This window comes from Lepidochelys kempii, chromosome 3 (genome assembly GCF_965140285.1).
Source record: "Lepidochelys kempii isolate rLepKem1 chromosome 3, rLepKem1.hap1, whole genome shotgun sequence".
NCBI classification, from domain to species: Eukaryota; Metazoa; Chordata; order Testudines; family Cheloniidae; genus Lepidochelys; species Lepidochelys kempii.
In genome coordinates this window covers 9,514,551-9,532,835 of record NC_136382.1, presented here as the reverse complement: position 1 = coordinate 9,532,835, position 18,285 = coordinate 9,514,551, and the positions used below count along the sequence as shown (strand labels likewise).

The following is an 18,285-nucleotide window of genomic DNA, read 5'->3' as shown; positions in this document are numbered from 1 at the left end:
ACTAGCCTTCAGTTAACTACAGGAGGTAGGTATTATGAATAATATATGACTAATAAGAAGAAAGTACTATACTGTACTTTCAATCCTAGTGACTGTTTTACATCTTCCTGTTTGGTTTTTTAGACATATTTCTCAATGCTAAATCAGAGTTATTATTGCTACTTATTTGCATTTAAAAATTAAAATTGGAGGATAGCCTTGACATTTATAAAGTCATAAAGGCTAAAGGTGCCCATCAAAGAAAGCACTGAGGGCCCAAACACCAGTTCTGGCAACCAGTAAAAAAAAAATGTAAAAAAACTGCTGACTCACTTTACTGAATGTGTGTAACCATATTATACCCACCCTATGTTCCTTACATTTGCTGACTATAAAGTGACAGACTGTGTAGAAAGCCAATTGTTAACACTATTTAGATTTTAAATGTTATTCTTTTGTTTTTGATTGAATTGCATTGCATATTAACTGCTTGTTCATCACTCTGACCACTATTACAGGGAGCATGTATACAATTAAAAGTATTTATTTATCAGCAGCTTAACTTACTTTAAAAATTGTTTGAGTGGAGTGTGTTTCAGAACAGGCTCCAGTTCCATTCACAGCCCCACACATCAGGACAGCACTGATAACTGTAATAGAAGTGAGTTTCTACAGCTGTGTACTAGATAGGAGGGGGCACCCACAAGAGAATATAAATGAAAGAAGCAAACCCAATAACCCCTGCAGACGACCTATATATTATAATGTTATCTCTGGTGCAGTTATTTTGCTCCTGATAACCTTAAAAAAGCTCTTAGTGTAGTTTGTTAAGCCATATCAGAAAATCATCCACTGATTACAGAACATGAAACACACTTTTTATTTATTTATTTTTAAATGGAAGTCCAACCTTTGGGAAACTGCAGATAACTGCAGATCCTTTCAAGATATTTTCCTCTGTGACACACAGCCATTTCATTCACAGATTAATGTTGTTTACTACATGTTTGTAAAATGCAATTCCTAATGCAAATATTAAACACATGTAGGACTCAGTCTTGCCCTGTAATTACTTGGTGTACATGAGCTGGGAAATCAGCCACTTGGGCACACACATTCTCTAGCTGATCTTCGAAGATACCCGGGGCATATTTGTATATCTATTTGTTGGGGCACAAATGTGCTTGTATTACAGAATATAAAATTTTCTTTTTCAATATTCAGTGAAAGATTATAAAGGTACATTATTTCATACTACCTTGCCTGCACTGCTCAACTGGAAAATAAGACCTCAAATTTAAAACTATGGGCCAATGCTTATGCAAGGGGTGAATTGCAACTAATAAATCTGAAACTGTATAATTGGAATAAACCTTATTATACAGTCCCCTGTTTTATACCTCATTTTAAACAAGGAATTATTCGTGCTTAGGATTTCATTCAAAGTGGAAATTTAAACGCCAGTTCCTATATACTAATAAAGGTTTGAAAAAAAATAAAAAAGGGGTTAAGAGGTGCAAACTTATCATAGCACTGTAATTCTATACATAAATAAAATAACAGATCAAGACAATAACACTTTCTTATATGCTGCAGAAAAACTTTAATATTAGCAGTTTACCATTGTTCAATATATATCTTGTGACGGGGGCTTGGAGGTTCGGGTAGCCTAGTGGTTAGTGCACCTGACTGCCAATTCCTTATCGCTTTGTCAGAGAGGAAGTGGTAGTAGTGCCTAGTTCCTGACTCCAGGATGGGAGTGTTTGGGCCTCCCCACTGTGTCTGGGCCTTTGCCTTTAAGTAGCACATGGTAAGGCGACCCAGGCCCTCTCTCTCCACCGGGTCCCAGGGCCCTGTGTGAAATAACACTGGCAGGGTCCTCCCTGCAGAGAGTCTAAGTCCACTGCCCTGGGCTACTTCCTACCTAAGTGCCCCTTCAAGACCTGCTAGTTCTTGAAGTGGGTGGTGGTTAGAGAAGACACTCTCTGGGGGCCCTAGCCACTCTGTGATCCCCTCTCAGGCTGCACCTTTTGCCTGGCTTCCTGCCAAAGGATTCTTTTTTCCAGTAGCCTGTCCACCACTCCTTGCCTGGGCTTCTGAGCTCCATTTAACACACTCCTCCAACTGAAAAGTGCTCAACAGGCCTACCTGGGCCCAATATTGCCTTTTAACCCTTTTGGGCCAAGTGTGGGGTTTATGTACCCCATCACATACCTCATCAAGCCAAACAGGTTTTTCCAAGATACTACACAGTCCTAGACAAAACTACATGAAACCTGCATTAAGGCTGAGTACATATCTGTAACTTAATGTTAAAATTATGACAAGAAATGTTGTAATTAATCCCAAAACCAGTATTACAAACCCAGGAAATTCAGAGTTCAGGTTAAATGGCACAGGAATCCGAACAGGGTAAGATATGGAAATGCACAGTTAACCCACTCAAAGGACCTTAACTCTGCTCTGCCGTAACACCATGCAGTGACCATACAACCAGTATTAGTGCATATATGTTTGTAGTCCCAGAGTGATTAAACTGATTTTTAAAGACACATCACTTTTATTTTATTTTATTTTTGCTCCTGTTGTCACTACAGTGCAGAGCTAATGTTTGGATCCCTTAACTGTGCATTGCCATAACTTAGCCTGTTTGAATTTCTTGAAGTTTAACCTAACTCTGAATCTCCTGGGTTTGTAATGTTTGTTATAGGGTAATTACAACATAACTGCAATGTTTTTACCCTTAAGCTGCTTCTATGTACATAACCTTAACTCCAGTTTAATACAGCTTTTACCTGTGAATTTTTTATTACACTTTTCATACATGAACATTAAACCCAAAGATAATAAAGTGGTTGAATTCCTGCTTTAAGCACAAAAAACTCAGCTCAATCTTAACCTGGGAACTGTAACCAGAATTTCCATCATATTTCTGAAAATGGTTTTGCACAATTTACTATGCAGAAACCCCGATATTGCTTCTTAGAAAGAGAAAGCACGAGATATTAATGGGATAAGTTAGGAAACAAAATACATAGAAAGATTTCTGGGGAAGAAGTGAGGGGGAAAAGGAGAGAGAAAAAATATAGGAGAGGCAGTACCAAACACAATGTACGGAGAAAGAAAGAAAGATATGTGGGACAGAGAAAGAAAAGAGGTAACACACCTCTGAAGACAACTTAGGAAAAGTTACATTATGTGTATTACAGGAAAGAAAGAAAAGGTCAGTACAAAGCAGTAAGGAAAAGAGGATATGACAAAAGTAAGAGAGTTGTAGGTTGGTCAAATAGTATTTGAGGAATGTATGATTTGATGAATTTCCCCAGTATTCATTTAATAATCTATTCAACACATTTATGGTAGTATTCAATTAGCTGGTCAGATAATATTGCTGAATATGTTATTCAGCTAACACCAGAGAAAAATCAATGAAAAAATATACTCAATTTATATTTTTCCTGCTATTTAACCTTTCTTAGCAGTAAGTTAATTTTTTTAATACATTAAAAACACTGATGCTCTTCAGAACAAAAACTGTGTCTCCCTCTGTACTTGGATAGCGCCAAGTACATTCTGAGCAATTCCATAAATAAAATAACAACAGTTGACTGGCAACACAACAGTTAAACACAAATAGTACACAACTGCTTCATTTATTTTGGCTCCGATTCAGCATTGATTTTTTTAAAGGAACTACTCATGGGCTAAAAGTTAGGCACATGCTTAAATACCTTGCTGGATCAGGGCCTTAAATTGCAGGGAACTTAGTCTTGTTAGGGGAAGGGGGTGGAGAAACAGCTAATTTTGACCTTGACAGGTTGGTCCTTGGGCTAGAAGATGTCACACAAACTTTTCAAGCCCTGACACTGAATGCAAAGCATAGTACTAAATTGTGAGATAATGATCTGCCCTAAATAAGAGGCAGTGTGCTGTTGCTCTGTCCCAGGAGTAGCCAAAGAAGAGTGAGGGCTGGTCTATACTGAAAACGTACACTGGCATAGCTACATCTCTCAAGGGTGTGAAAAATCTACCCCCCTAATAGCTGTATATATGCCAACATAACCCCCCGTGCAGATATTGCTGGATCAATGGGAGAATTCTTCCATCAACCTAGCTATGAACTCCTGGGGAGGTGGATTAACTACAGTGACAGGAGAACGCCTCCTGTCACTGTAGTGAGTGTTTACACTGAGGTGCTACAGCAGCACAGCTGAAGATGTGCCGCTGTAGTGGCTTAAGTGTAGACATGGCCTGAATTCAGTCACAATTGTGACTAGACTGAGTCACAATCTCCCTCTCAGTACCCTGTTGTTTTGAGAAAGGAACAAACTGTTTTAGGTCTATACCTACCACCACGTATGTTGCCCAGTACCTTTTGGAGGGGTGAGACCAAAGCTATGCCCACTCCCCATCCCAACCTACCTAGAAGAAATGTACTACAACGTGGAGCCTACTTTTTCTCCTATACTGTTATCTGTGATATGGATCGCCAACACAGAGGCATAAGGACCCCTGTGCTGCCATGTTAACCAGGACACAATTTAACCTATAATGTAGTTTTCCTTTACTGTATCAGCACTTACTAGTACTTGTGTATTTGTAATAGCCCATCATCTTAACTTGTATGTTATATGTTCGGCCTGATCCTCAACTACATTACAACAGTTGTATGCACATATGATTCTAGTGAAGTCAGTGGAGTAGCTCTGGTGCTATAAACCGATGCAGTGGAGAATCAGACCCTATTATATTTAAGGCATTCCAATGAAGGAGTTGCCAAATAATGGGTGATTTATATACTATGGTCCAGATTCTCACCTAATCTACCCTTGTACAATGTCACTAACGTCAATTAAGTTACATTGGTATAACTGAAAGTATAATTGAACTCCATATGTCCTGCACTAGTTAGGCACAACAGGGCTTACGTGACAGCAAGTGGAGGCACTCAGCTTCTCCACTATAGTTTTTTGCTTTCTGAGAGTTTGTTACACTCACAGACTTACCTAAATAAATGTAGGGTCAAATTCATCACTATAACTTCTTTGAAGGCAAAATGGAGTTAAAACCATCAGCAAAATGGACCACATTCATCCCAGGTCTATTATACAGTAATATGAAATATTATCCTTTGAAATAAAAAAATCCTGTGTAAATGTAATTCCTGGGTTTACTTCTCATCCTGACAGGTTATGTTTATCAATGCAAGTGTTTGGCCCTTACGTGTTAGATACATGTCTTTCCAAAACCACTGTCACAAGCAGCTATTTAATCTTGCTTATCAAGCCACTACCTTTCACTAGAAATAATTATCCCCCTTTATTCCACAATTTGGAATAAATCTTCAGAGCAACATATATAAATAATCCTCTGAATAAAGGTCCTTTTGAAATCTTTTTTATTTTATAAAGTTAGGGTTTCTGCTTTCTGAGTCTCCTTCAAGCCTTATTTGCATTCAAGAGGCTGCCAGTTGGGTAAAGTTTCTACTCCTTAAGTAATGCTGTTTCCCAGCAACCTGCATTCTGTTGCCAGGGAGAAACCCTGTGGAGAGCTACCTCAGTTATCAGGCCCGCCACAGTCCTGAGGGGGTATGGCTTTGTGCAGGGTTGCTTCATGCCAGTGCACACATTTGAGTGTGAGAAGAATGCTAAGTAGTCTACATGAAACTCCAGAGACTGGAATGAGGGGATTGGTGGGCTTTTTGTTTGGTTGGGTTTTTTACATTTATTTTGGTTTGGTTTGGTCTTGCCAAGGACTTATTAATGAATGACTTAGCTCTTTGTGGTATGCTGTATTTAGAGGTGACAAGGAAGTGAAAGTTTTTCAGCAATGCAGAGTTACCTTGAGAGCTGCATTTGACAGCTGGTTATGCAGTTCTGCAAACAGATACTTTGTAAGTTATTGATCTATCAATGACTGTTTGTTCCTGGTTTTGATTTATTTTTTTGTCTCTTTTGCAGACGTCAAATGCAAAATTCACACAAAATTAGATTTTCATATCTTCTGCAACGTCTTCTAAAACGGAAAGGTAAGAGTTAGCTAAAGAGTCATTCCTTTTTGCCAAAGTCAGTCCAATTTTTAATAATTCTTCAGTTACATGTTTAGCCTGATAAGAATTATTTAATGTTTAGGTACACTTGCCAAAAGCAAAAAAACACAAACATAAAAATGTAAAAGGGAGAGGATGCATGACATACATATTTCTATTGCCACCACTATTTTCAAAAGAAAATATTTCATGCATAATCTTAAGAGACATTGCAACCATTCAAAAATTTCAGAAGTCACGTCTTTCAAATACTAAACAATTGCTAAAAACAAGGTGCCATAGCAAAATGTAATGTCACTTTACATCCTTTCTCATCTGGATCTCAGCATGCTTGATTAAACTATAATGAAAATGTAATAAACGTATAGAAATCAATGGATCAAAAATGCAATAAATGAGGGTCATTCTTTAAAATGAAGAGATAAGCAATTCCCTCTTCTGATGAACTGGAAAGGAAAATTGAAACTTGAGAAATACAATACACAGAGTCTATTAACTTGATATTCGTCATACCTCTGAATTGTCCCTCCTGTGGGGATATCCCTTCTTTTTTACCTATATTTAGTACAACCCCTTATAAAAATGGGGTGTCAGTTAACAATTTATTTACATGAAAATATTGAATCAAGCAACTGAAGCTATAGAAAATGTTAAAGAAATTAATTTTACTAAATCTTAAACTTCCTTCATTATTGTTTCTCTTCCATGCCTGATTCTGAAGCATAATTTCACACTGGAACCTACATTTGGGTCATGACAGGTTGCAAAGTTACAGTATGGTAATACTGAATCAGGGTGTTCATTTTTTCCATAGTCAACAGGATTTTTTTAATCATCTTAGGAAAAAAATAGCAAACATTTTTCTTTTTCCTTTTATTGCTCACATTACGAAAGACCATCAGATATATTCACAGACTTCATTCAACAGTTCCATTATAAAATCTTACTTTTTATATAATTTAGCAAATTCTCAGAATTGTTATGTTGACACATTTTACTGATGTTATGAAAAACCATTAGATTTATTCATATTTAATTCAGCAGTTCCATTACAACATCTCACTTTTTTATATAACAAATTGTCAGAATTGCTATGTTGACACATTCCCCAAACTAACAAAATGATATAAATCTTTACGCACTAGATAAGAATTAGGGGCCAGATCTACTCTACACTATGGCCTCTTTGAAGGCCCAAAACAGTAAAGCTGCCTTAAATGGGCAGCTGGAGATTCCCCTGACATGTTGGAAATTCCAAATGTCATAAAGCCAGCATATCCATCTCAACACCATACTCTCACTCTTTATAGGAAAGTATTGGAGATTTAAGGGACATGGTCAGAGTTCACTGAGCTCCAGCGTTTCCTGCCAGTGTAATGGCCCCTATGCCATTACAAGCCAGTGTAAATTAAAGCAGCCCTGAGGACTCAGGTATACTCATCTTTACATTCCTCTCTTCTCAGACGCAGTGAGCAGAGTTCTGGCCTTTATACTTCAAAACAGATAGGCAATCTTTTGGGGCAAACTGATTGCCTATTAATGCAGAAGGAAAAGACATGAAATGACCTCAGTCTAAGGAAATGAGTTGTTAAAGAAAATGATATTAAGAAAATTATGTCCTCTTAGGAATATCATTCCTCTGATATCTGATTCATTTCTAGTGATATATGTTGCTAAAACTCATTTGAACCTTCATAGCTTCTAAACATGGCATAAGGTAAATCAATGGCTCAAAAGTAGAATTAACCTTTTCAAATGTAGTGGAATTTGTTTAGTTTTTTACCCACTTGTTATAACAGATTTCCCTCTCCCATTTACTTTTCTTTTGCAGTCTCAAAATATATACTATATTAGCTTGCTGATTGGTTGAGTTTGAACTAATCTTTTTGTTGGCAACTGTAAAGGCGTTAAGTAGGGGATTTGGATATCCTGTCAGACACCCACATTTGATAACTGGGCTTTCTGCATTTTCAGCTGCAGGCTTACTTGTAGCATCTCTCTCTTGCTTTCTGATTATACTATCTACAAAGTACAAAAAGTCTCTTTCACATGAAGGGGTTGAAGAGATAATGCAAAAATTGCCAATCTTTAAATAATAGCATTAAACCAAATAAAATACTACTGACCACTTTTTACAGCTGCCAGCAAAAAAAGAAGTTATTCAAACTCAAGCAATCAACAAGCTAATGTGGTACATATTTTGAGATGGTAAAAGAAAGATTAACGGGAGAGGAAAATCTGTTATAACAAATAGGTAAAAGAGCAAAACAAATGCCACTACATTTTAACAGACTAGTTCTATTTTTGTGCCATTAATTTACCTTACAGCGTGTTCACAAGCTATGAAGGTTCAAATGACTTTCATCAACATGTATCATAGAAATTAGCCAGCTATTGGAGGAATGATATTCCTAAGAGAACATATCATTTTCTTTAAAAATTCTATATGAAATGAACCAAATCTAAGGAAATTAGTATCTTTTCCTTTCTGCATTAAAATGGAATAAATTTGTCCCAAAAGTTTAGCTACCTGTACTAATGACATCAATGGAATTTACATTGAAACACATGTGCAAAGTTCTAGCAGAAGAGGCAAAAGAGAGTAACCATGTCCAGCTTCAGTCCCAAGCCAAATTCCCACTACTTCTCCAGGGCTAGATGCTAAGGGACCTGCAAGCCAGGAATTCAATCCACAAATCTGTGGGATCTTTGTTTATAATCTGATATTGCTTAGAGCGTTCTTGGAAAGCCTCCAAATCTTGGGGCCTCCTTAGAAATTTCCCTGTGGCCCTGACCAAACTTATACCCACACGATCGGAAGCCTTTCTCAAAAAAAAAAAAAAAAATCAACAAAACAATTTAATGTCATTGTCTCTTGAGTTTAGCAAATCAGATTGAGAAATTAATTCTAAGCATAATTAGAATTCAGTGAGAATTCATTTGATGCACTAAATTCATGTAACACTTCTGAAACAGCAATAAAGGGACAGTCAACTTTAAATCTAGTTAATTTAAAAAGAGTGAAAAGTAAATTCAGGTACTATGCCTATCCATGAGTCTCCCTCCCAATTTCTGTGGTCTGGAAATAACATTTTCCTTTTTTTTTAAATGCTTTTCTCTCCACTGTTGCTTCATGAAAGACTCATAGAAACAATAGAAAACTAAATAATTAATGACAATACAGAGCAGCAAAACTGCCCATACTAAGTGATGTCAAATCCACAAAGTAAACAAAAGTGGGGAGGGAGGGATGAAAAACATTGTCTCTAATTTATACCAGTGGTTCTCAGCCTTTCCAGACTATTGTACCACTTTCAGAAGTCTTATTTCTCTTGCGTACCCCAAGCTTCATCTCACTTAAAAACTACTTGCTTACAAAATCACACATAAAAATATAGAAGTGTCCCAGCACACTCCTACTGAAAAATTGCTGACTTTCTCATTTTTACCATATAATTATAAAATAAATTGACTGGAATATAAATATTGTTCTTACATTTCAGTGTATAGTATATAGAGAGCAGTATAAACAAGTCACTGTCTGCATGAAATTTTCATTTGTACTGACTTTGCTAGTGACTTTACGTAGCCTATTGTAAAACTAGGCAAATATCTAGATGAGTTCATGTTCCCCCCGGAAGACCTCTGCGTACCTCCAAGGGTACGTGGACCCCTGGTTGAGAACTACTGATTTTTACTAATCTTATATGTTACTTGTAACAATAGGTAAATATTTCTGGACAAATTTGTAATTTTTAAGTTGGTTGTGTCCCTTTAAACATTTTATTTCAAATATTTGAAAACAGGGTCAAAATGTGTTGCTGATCAGAACCGTAACTGTAAAATTATATCTTGTTACTACATACTTCTGCTCACAATGGGGTCTATTATCCTTTCAGTGAACACAGTTCATCCCCGGCGTAGTTCCATAAGGCTAGAGTCTCTGTTAAAATATGCCATCATAAATCAAGAGTACGTTCACTGGCTTCAGTGGAATTACCCCAGATTTACATCACTGTCACTAAGAGAATCTGGAACTATGGAGTTACACTAGGGATGAATTTGGCCTACTGTGTGCATATCTGGGTATTTTTATTGTTGTTATTAACTTGTATTATAGTATTGGCTAGAGACTGCCTAGAAATCGGAGAATGGATCACCATTCTTCTCTAAGATTAAAACTGGGAAATCCAGCTGCTGAAATTTAAATGTTGACAGTGAGGAAAAAGTTTTCAAATATTTTTAAATTACAACTGAATAGTTTAATAGCAAATAGAATCAGAACTGCACCACCATCCATCCTTTTTGTTAGGAAAATACTAAGGTGGTTGCCTTTACCAAAAGATGGATTTGCTGCACATGAAAGATACTAGCCTGAAAACAATAGAGACTAGAATCCTGTATATCCCTGGAACAGATTCAGACAAGCATCACTGCAAGATTCCCCAGACCATCAAGCTAATATATCTTAATCCTAAACTTTTAATCCAGTAAAATGTAGAGAATGTCCTTGCTTCAGAGATTGTTCAATTTAGTCTCCATGTCCATTTAATTCTTGGCCTCTCTAGTGAGATAGCCAAATATGTCTTGGTTGAGAGGAGATATGATTGCTCTCTATAAATATATCAGAGGGATAAATACCGGAGAGGGAGATGAATTATTTAAGATCAGTACCAATGTGGACACAAGAACAAATGGATATAAACTGGTCATTGGGAAGTTTAGACTTGAAATTAGACAAAGGTTTCTAACCATCCGAGGAGCGAAGTTTTGGAATAGCCTTCCAAGGGAAGCAGTGGGGGCAAAAGACCTATCTGGCTTTAAGATTAGACTCGATACGTTTATGGAGGAGATGGTATGATGGGATAACATGATTTTGGCAATTAATTGATCTTTAAATATTCATGGTAAATAGGCCTAATAGCCTGTGATGGGATGTTAGATGAGATGGGATCTGAGTTACTACAGAAAATTCTTTCCTAGGTATCTGGCTGGTGAATCTTGCCCATATGCTCAGGGTTTAGCTGAGTGCCATATTTGGGGTCGGGAAGGAATTGGAAGAGGCCCTGGAGGTTTTTCACCTTCCTCTGTGGCATGGGGCACGGGTCACTTGCTGGAGGATTCTCTGCTCCTTGAAGTCTTTAAACCACGATTTGAGGACTTCAGTAGCTCAGACATAGGGTGAGAGGTTTTTCGCAGGAGTGGGTAGGTGAGATTCTGTGCCTGCATTGTGCAGGAGGTCAGACTAGATGATCATCATGGTCCCTTCTGATCTTAATATCTATGAAATCTATGTCCATAAACTAGTTAGATGGCTCAACAAAAGTAAAACCACAGAAATCAGTAGGATTTTTCAGCATGAACAAATCAGAATAAGTTACCGTAGGCAAAACAAAAAATATGCATAACAGAAGTTTTCCTAAATTGGGGCTCATCATGTTTGGCACCGCAATGGGAAGTTCCCTCTTTTCTTTCTCTCCAGCAGCTCCTCTCAGGACTCTTCCATTGAGCACATGCGCAAAGGAAGAAGTAAATGAAGTTGATATTAATGTCTTGATATACTACTGGCAATGAAGAAGTAGTGCCCCTGCATCCTATATCATATAAAGCCAAGTGAAATGGCTGTTTCTGTGATGCGAATCTCTCTACTAGGAACAGGACTGAGACCACAAACAAATGACTAACTAAAAATTATTTCCAGCATTACCTACCTGAACTGATCAGACTAACGGAGCAAGAGTCCTACATCCTACCATTTCAAAAAATCAAACACTAAACGTATTTATAATTGGGGTGTATGTAAGTGTGTGTATATAGTGTCAATTAAAGTATAAACCTCTAATCTACTTATATCAACATTTGATACAATATAGCAACTGAAGATGATTTAATAACTAAACTTTGGTTAGTGAGGATAGCAGAAAGCGATATTTAATTTTACTACAGGGCATGACATTACACTCTAACACATTGTAAAAATCATGTGTAAAGCACTAATTTTCAAGTATGAATTTCAGTTTCTCTACTGTAGTGAAGGAAAACAGCAAAACGTCTGCAAGTACCAAGACTGAGAAAAATTGCTTTAGGCCAAATAAATGCAAGTAGATTACCAGAAAACAGTACTTCATAGAAATTAACAAAGATTCCCATGAAAGAAGAAGGAGAAACTTCAGAAATATATAAGATATCAATTACAGTATGATGATTTCATAAGCCTGTCACAGTCTATGCAGTTTTTAAAAGAGAAAGAAATCTGAAGCAGAACTCCTTTCCTTTTGATTTCTGCATACATTATGACAAAACAGAACCAAGCTGAACATAATTAAAACATCACAGTTATCTCCAGGTCCTCGTAACTTCTGCAAACCAAACCATTTGTACATTCCTCTTGTAATATATTTTGTCACAAGAACCTTATAATAAAAATACATCCTTATATACCTGTCTGTCAGTAACTTTAGAGAAATTAATATAATATACTGTACTGAGTAAGTCTTGATCCTGCATGTTGCTAAGCTTCAACACCTTACAATATCAGGGCCTAAATTAGTAATATCCTTAAGATAAAAAGAAAAAATGTCACAGACAGGGTCAGTTCTCATCCAGTCCTCATAATGAAGGGCCACGGAGTTAAAGAAGAAGAAAATATGGGGTGGATTCTCACCTATTAATGAGGAAGGAGACCACTGGTGGATGAATGGGGAGAGAGAAAGAGACACTGACTGTCAAAATGTACAGAATTTACTCATCAAAAAACCAACACAACTTAGCTTACAGTAGAACCTGGTAAAATGCAACTTTCAATGAAAAATCAGCTAGTTAATAGATTGCCTTAAAATATGGAAAACAAGGCATTTTAAACTGCCAGTCATATTTTACACTCAGCTACTTCCATGCATAGAAATCTGGCCCAAGTAAACTTTATTCTAAATTTTAAAATTTAATTTGCACCTAATTTCTAATCGCATTTACCTTGTTGTAACTTTTACAGTTCCTTGTAGGTCAATGCTGTTATTAAGCACACAGGTACCCAGAATAGATTGATTTAAATCACCAAATGGAAAGCCTTGATTTAAACCATTGATTTTAATCACCAAATGGAAAGCCTTGATTTAAACCATTGATTTTAATCACCAAATGGAAAGCCTTGATTTAAACCATTGATTTTAATCACCAAATGGAAAGCCTTGATTTAAACCATTGATTTTAATCAACTTTTCCATTGGTACTTCAGTTATTTTCAAAAGAAAGGTGCATTTTCCTTGGTTGATATAACCATTAAAGCATGTTGATTTACAACCAAATAGAGCCTTTACACTAAATATGGTAAATATTTTTGATACCTAGGATACGCTATAACTATATACATTTATTTAAGCAATTACATAGCGTATTTTCAGCTTCTTGTTAAGTGTGCATTTTTGTAGATAAGAAAATGAATGATATATTCCTTATTTATTAACTTTTTGTACATATTTGTGTCAAGCTGCATTAACTGTACAGTAACTGGAATTTAATTAACACACAAAATACCACATAACATTTATTTTTATTAAAAAATCCTTTCATGTTTTGAATACATAAATTTCTCTTATCAAAACATGTTTCACATGCACAACTAAATGATTTATTAAACCAAGGGATTAACCGCAGACAGTGAATTAAGCTGATTATTTCAGGACAGTCTTTCGAATATGCCTAAGTGAAAGCGACTGCCGCTTATGTTCCTCTTTGCCTAAGTCTCTTGAAAATGAGAAGGAGTCTCCTAAATTACTCAGGCTGTCCTTCAAACTTTTAAAACTAGTCGAGCTCATCCCCGGCCTCATTTTCATTCATAAACTGGAAGAGAAGGGCAAGTTTTCCTGCATTTTCAACGTCCTATCGATTTCTCAGCTTTGAATGAATTACTCCAAAGGAAGAAAAGCCCGCAGAGGAGGCTACTGCTCTCCAAGGCTGGTTTAGCACGCCAACAAACTCTGGTTCCCGCTGCTTAGCTAGTGACTTCCGCCAGTTCGGTGGTGTGACTCTCTTTAAACTCTCACCAGCGAGCACATCTTGCTTGAACGGTTCGCCACGTGCCCCGTCCCAGGGAGACCCCCTCGAGCCGCCCCTATCCCGAGCGAGGAGGCCTCGGGCGCCTGCCCCCGCGCCCCCTTTCCGCCCCACTTCTCTGAGGCGAGCCAGGGACGGGGCGCCCAACTGCGCGTGCGCGAAGGAGCGCTGCCGCCCCCCCCTCTCACCGCACTTCAAAAGGAGGGAGGGGAAGCGCTTCAGGCGCATGCGCTCCAGCGAAAGATGGCAAGGAGGAGAGCGCCCGCAGTAAGGCAGGATCAGTGCGCGTGGGCGCTTGTATAACTCAGGGAAGAGGGAGCACGGTGCGCCTGCGCTGACGCCGAGGACGGGTGGGTCAGTGCGCGCTGCGCATGCGCGAGGGTCCACGTTCCTCCTCGAGTCGCCTCTCCCCCGCCCCCCACAGAGATCGTCATCTCGGCGGGCCTGGGTGGGCTCAGTCCGGCGCCTCACCCACCAGCGCGGGGATGAGCCCGGGGACGGGAGCCGCCCTACCTGAGACCCGGATGCTCTGGCTCCGGCCGGGCAGGGCCTCCGCTCTGCTGGGCAGCCGGGAGGCCGAGTCTCCCATCGCGGAAGGCGAGCCGAGGAGAGTACGGAGGAGGCGGCGTGGCGCCACGGTCATCGCCCCCGCGAGCGTCGGGAGCCCGCGAACAGCCGGCCGGCGCGCGCGAGCCGTTGGTGGGTGGCGGGCGGGCGGGGGGGGCGCGAGAGACCCGCCTCCTGCCGGCGGCTGCGTGGCTTGCACGAGAGGCGCCGCGGTGCCCAGCTTACATAGAAGCGTTGGGTGAGCGCTGAGAGTGTGCGGCTCCCGGGCTCTGCCCGCGGCGGGGGTGTCAGCATGTTCACACCCCCCCCCCAGCTCTGCCCGCGGCTGGGGTGTGAGCACCCCCCCCCAAACACACACACACACCCCTTCCCAGCTCTGCCCGCGGCTGGGGTGTGAGCACCCCCCCCCCAAACACACACACACACACACCCCTTCCCAGCTCTGCCCGCAGCTGGAGTGTCAGCACACACACACATCTCCCCAGGGCTCGGGTGTGAACCCACACATCCACCCCTCCCCCTGGCTCTGCCTGAGGCTGGGGTGTCAGCACCCTGCCCCACACACACACACCCCTTCCCAGCTCTGCCTGCGGCTCGGGTGTCAGCACCCTGCCACACACACCCCGCTCCCCAGCTCTGCCTGCAGCTGGGGTGTGAGCACCCCACACACCCCCTTTTCTGGGCTCTGCCTATGCTGGGTAAGGTCGCCAACCCTCCACAGAATCATAGATTTTAAGGTCAGAAGGGACCATGATGATCATAGAATCATAGAATATCAGGGTTGGAAGGGACCTCAGGAGGTCATCTAGTCCAACCCTCTGCTCAGAGCAGGACCAATCCCCAATTAAATCATCCCAGCCAGGGCTTTGTCAAGCCTGACCTTAAAAACTTCTAAGGAAGGAGATTGTACCACCTCCCTAGGTAACGCATTCCAGTGTTTCACCACCCTCCTAGTGAAAAAGTTTTTCCTAATAGCCAACCTAAACCTCCCCCACTGCAACTTGAGATCATTACTCCTTGTCCTGTCCTCTTCTACCACTGAGAATAGTCTAGAACCATCTTCTCTGGAACCACCTCTCAGGTAGTTGAAAGCAGCTATCAAATCCCCCCTCATTCTTCTCTTCTGCAGACTAAACAATCCCAGTTCCCTCAGCCTCTCCTCATAACTCATGTGTTCCAGACCCCTAATCATTTTTGTTGCCTTTCGCTGGACTCTCTCCAATTTATCCACATCCTTCTTGTAGTGTGGGGCCCAAAACTGGACACAGTACTCCAGATGAGGCCTCACCAATGTCGAATAGAGGGGAACGATCACGTCCCTCGATCTGCTCGCTATGCCCCTACTTATACATCCCAAAATGCCATTGGCCTTCTTGGCAACAAGGGCACACTGCTGACTCATATCCAGCTTCTCGTCCACTGTCACCCCTAGGTCCTTTTCCGCACAACTGCTGCCTAGCCATTCGGTCCCTAGTCTGTAGCTGTGCATTGGGTTCTTCTGTCCTAAGTGCAGGACCCTGCACTTACCCTTATTGAACCTCATCAGATTTCTTTTGGCCCAATCCTCCAATTTGTCTAGGTCCCTCTGTATCCTATCCCTGCCCTCCAACGTATCTACCACTCCTCCCAGTTTAGAATCATCCGCAAATTTGCTGAGTGCAATCCACACCATCCTCCAGATCATTTATGATTATCTAGTCTGACCTCCTGCACAACGCAGGCCACAGAATCTCACCCACCCACTCCTGTAACAAACCCCTGACTTATGTCTGAGCTATTGAAGTCCTCAAATCATGGTTTAAAGACTTCAAGGTGTAGAGAATCATCCAGCAATTGACCTGTGCCCCATGCTGCAGAGGAAGGTGAAAAACCCCCATTGCCTCTGCCAGTCTGCCCTGGAGGAAAATTCCTTCCCGACCCCAAATATGGCCATCAGCTAAACCCTGAACATGTGGGCAAGACTCACCAGCCAGACACCCAGGAAAGAATTCTCCATAGTAACTCAGATCCCACCTCATCTAACATCCCATCAGAGGCCATTGGGCATATCTACCGCTAATAGTCGAAGATCTGTTAATTGCCAAAATTAGGCTATCGCATCATATCATCTCCTCCCCACAGGTTTGGCCTGGAGTCTCCAGGAATTAAAGATGAATCTTTAATTAAATATTGTCATGTGATAAAACCTCCAGGAATATGTCTGACTAGAATTGGCAATCCTAGTCCTCCAACAGGTATACCCAGCCAATAAACACACACACACCCATCCCTGGGCTCTGCCTGTCCTAGGGTTGGTATACACCCACACACACACACACGCACACCCTTTCCCAGGCTCTGCCTGTACTGCAACGGGTATACCCGACACACACTCCCCTCCCCAAGCTCTGCATGTCCTGGGGTGGGTATTCACACACACACATACACCCCTCCCTGGTCTCTGCCTGCCCCGGGGCAGGTATACCCACCATACAATGCACACAAACTCCCTTCCCTGGTCTCTGCCTGTCCTGGGGTGAGTATACCCAACACTGCCCCCCCACGCTTCCCTCCCGGGCTCTGCCTGCCTTGGGGCAGGTGTACCCACCTAAGTTCCCTGTAAGCTGCCCAGCAACCTATTTAGCACCTTGCAGGCACCCAGGGAACCTGCCAGGGGAGGGGTGCCCCTCCCTCAGCCCCCACCTAGCCTAGCCTCCAACCTGCCACTGCCGGGGTGCCCAGAGGGGGCCAGCCCCAGGTGCAGCTGGAGTAGCCTGGCCTCAAGCGTGGCCAGGGCAGTACAACCCAGGCCGACCCTAGCCAGAGTGACTCAGACCCAGATGCGGCCAGAGCGGCTCGGCCCCAGGGGCGGCCCTCCCCCGGCCTGGACCTGTTGGGGCTGAGCGAGGGATGCCTATTCTGCAGCCGCAGAGCTACCCCACCGCCCCCAGTCCAGGTGCTGCTGCGGGGAGAGAGAGCTGGGGGGAGTTCTCTCTCCCTGCCGTAGCCCTGGAGCACCCTCCTGCACCCCAAAGCCCTCACCCCGTGCACCCAACCCTCTGCCCTATCCCTGAGCCCCTCATCCCCAGCCCCACCCCAAAGCTCACACCCCAACTGGAGCCCTCATCCCCTGCACCCAACCCTCTGCCCCATCCCTGAGCCCCCTCCCATACTCCGAACCCTTTGGTCCCACCCCCACCACATGAATTTTGTTATGTGCACCAATATGAAGGTGATGTGTCACACATCACTGCCATATTGGTGTACACAACAAAATTAATTCTGCACATGGGTGGAAAAATTAGAGGGAACACTGATACCCACCACCCCATGCACACCCATTCCCCTCCCTGGTCTCTGCCTGTCCTGGGGCAAGTATATCCAACACCACACACACACACACTCCCCTCCCCAGGCTCTGCCTGTCCTGGAATGGGTATACCGAACCACACACAGACCTCTCCCTGGACTCTGCCCATACTGGGGTGTGAGTACCCAACCCTCCGCCATACACCGCCCTCCTCGAGGCTCTGTCTGTTCTGGGGCAGGTATACCCAACCAACTCCCCCCACAAACATACTGGCTTTGCTTGTCCATCTCCACACAGACTCCCCTCCCAGGCTCTGCCTCCACACACCCATACTTCCCTGGGCTCTGCC

General features: G+C 41.8%; 1 protein-coding gene across 2 annotated transcripts in view; it reads right to left on the bottom strand.

The window, feature by feature from the left end:
• The window catches only part of MSRA (methionine sulfoxide reductase A), a 450,230-nt gene extending 435,416 nt beyond the window's left edge, over nucleotides 1–14,814 (bottom strand). Inside the window, exon 1 of one of the 2 annotated variants that reach the window (XM_073335656.2) lies at nucleotides 14,594–14,814. In XM_073335656.2, coding sequence (XP_073191757.1) covers nucleotides 14,594–14,723 — 130 coding nt within the window. In that variant the 5' untranslated portion in view covers nucleotides 14,724–14,814. Of the gene's footprint in view, nucleotides 1–5,820; nucleotides 7,663–14,593 lie in introns of those variants that run through there. The other variant, XM_073335660.2, reaches the window with a different exon arrangement.
• Nucleotides 14,815–18,285: the final 3,471 nt, after the last annotated feature.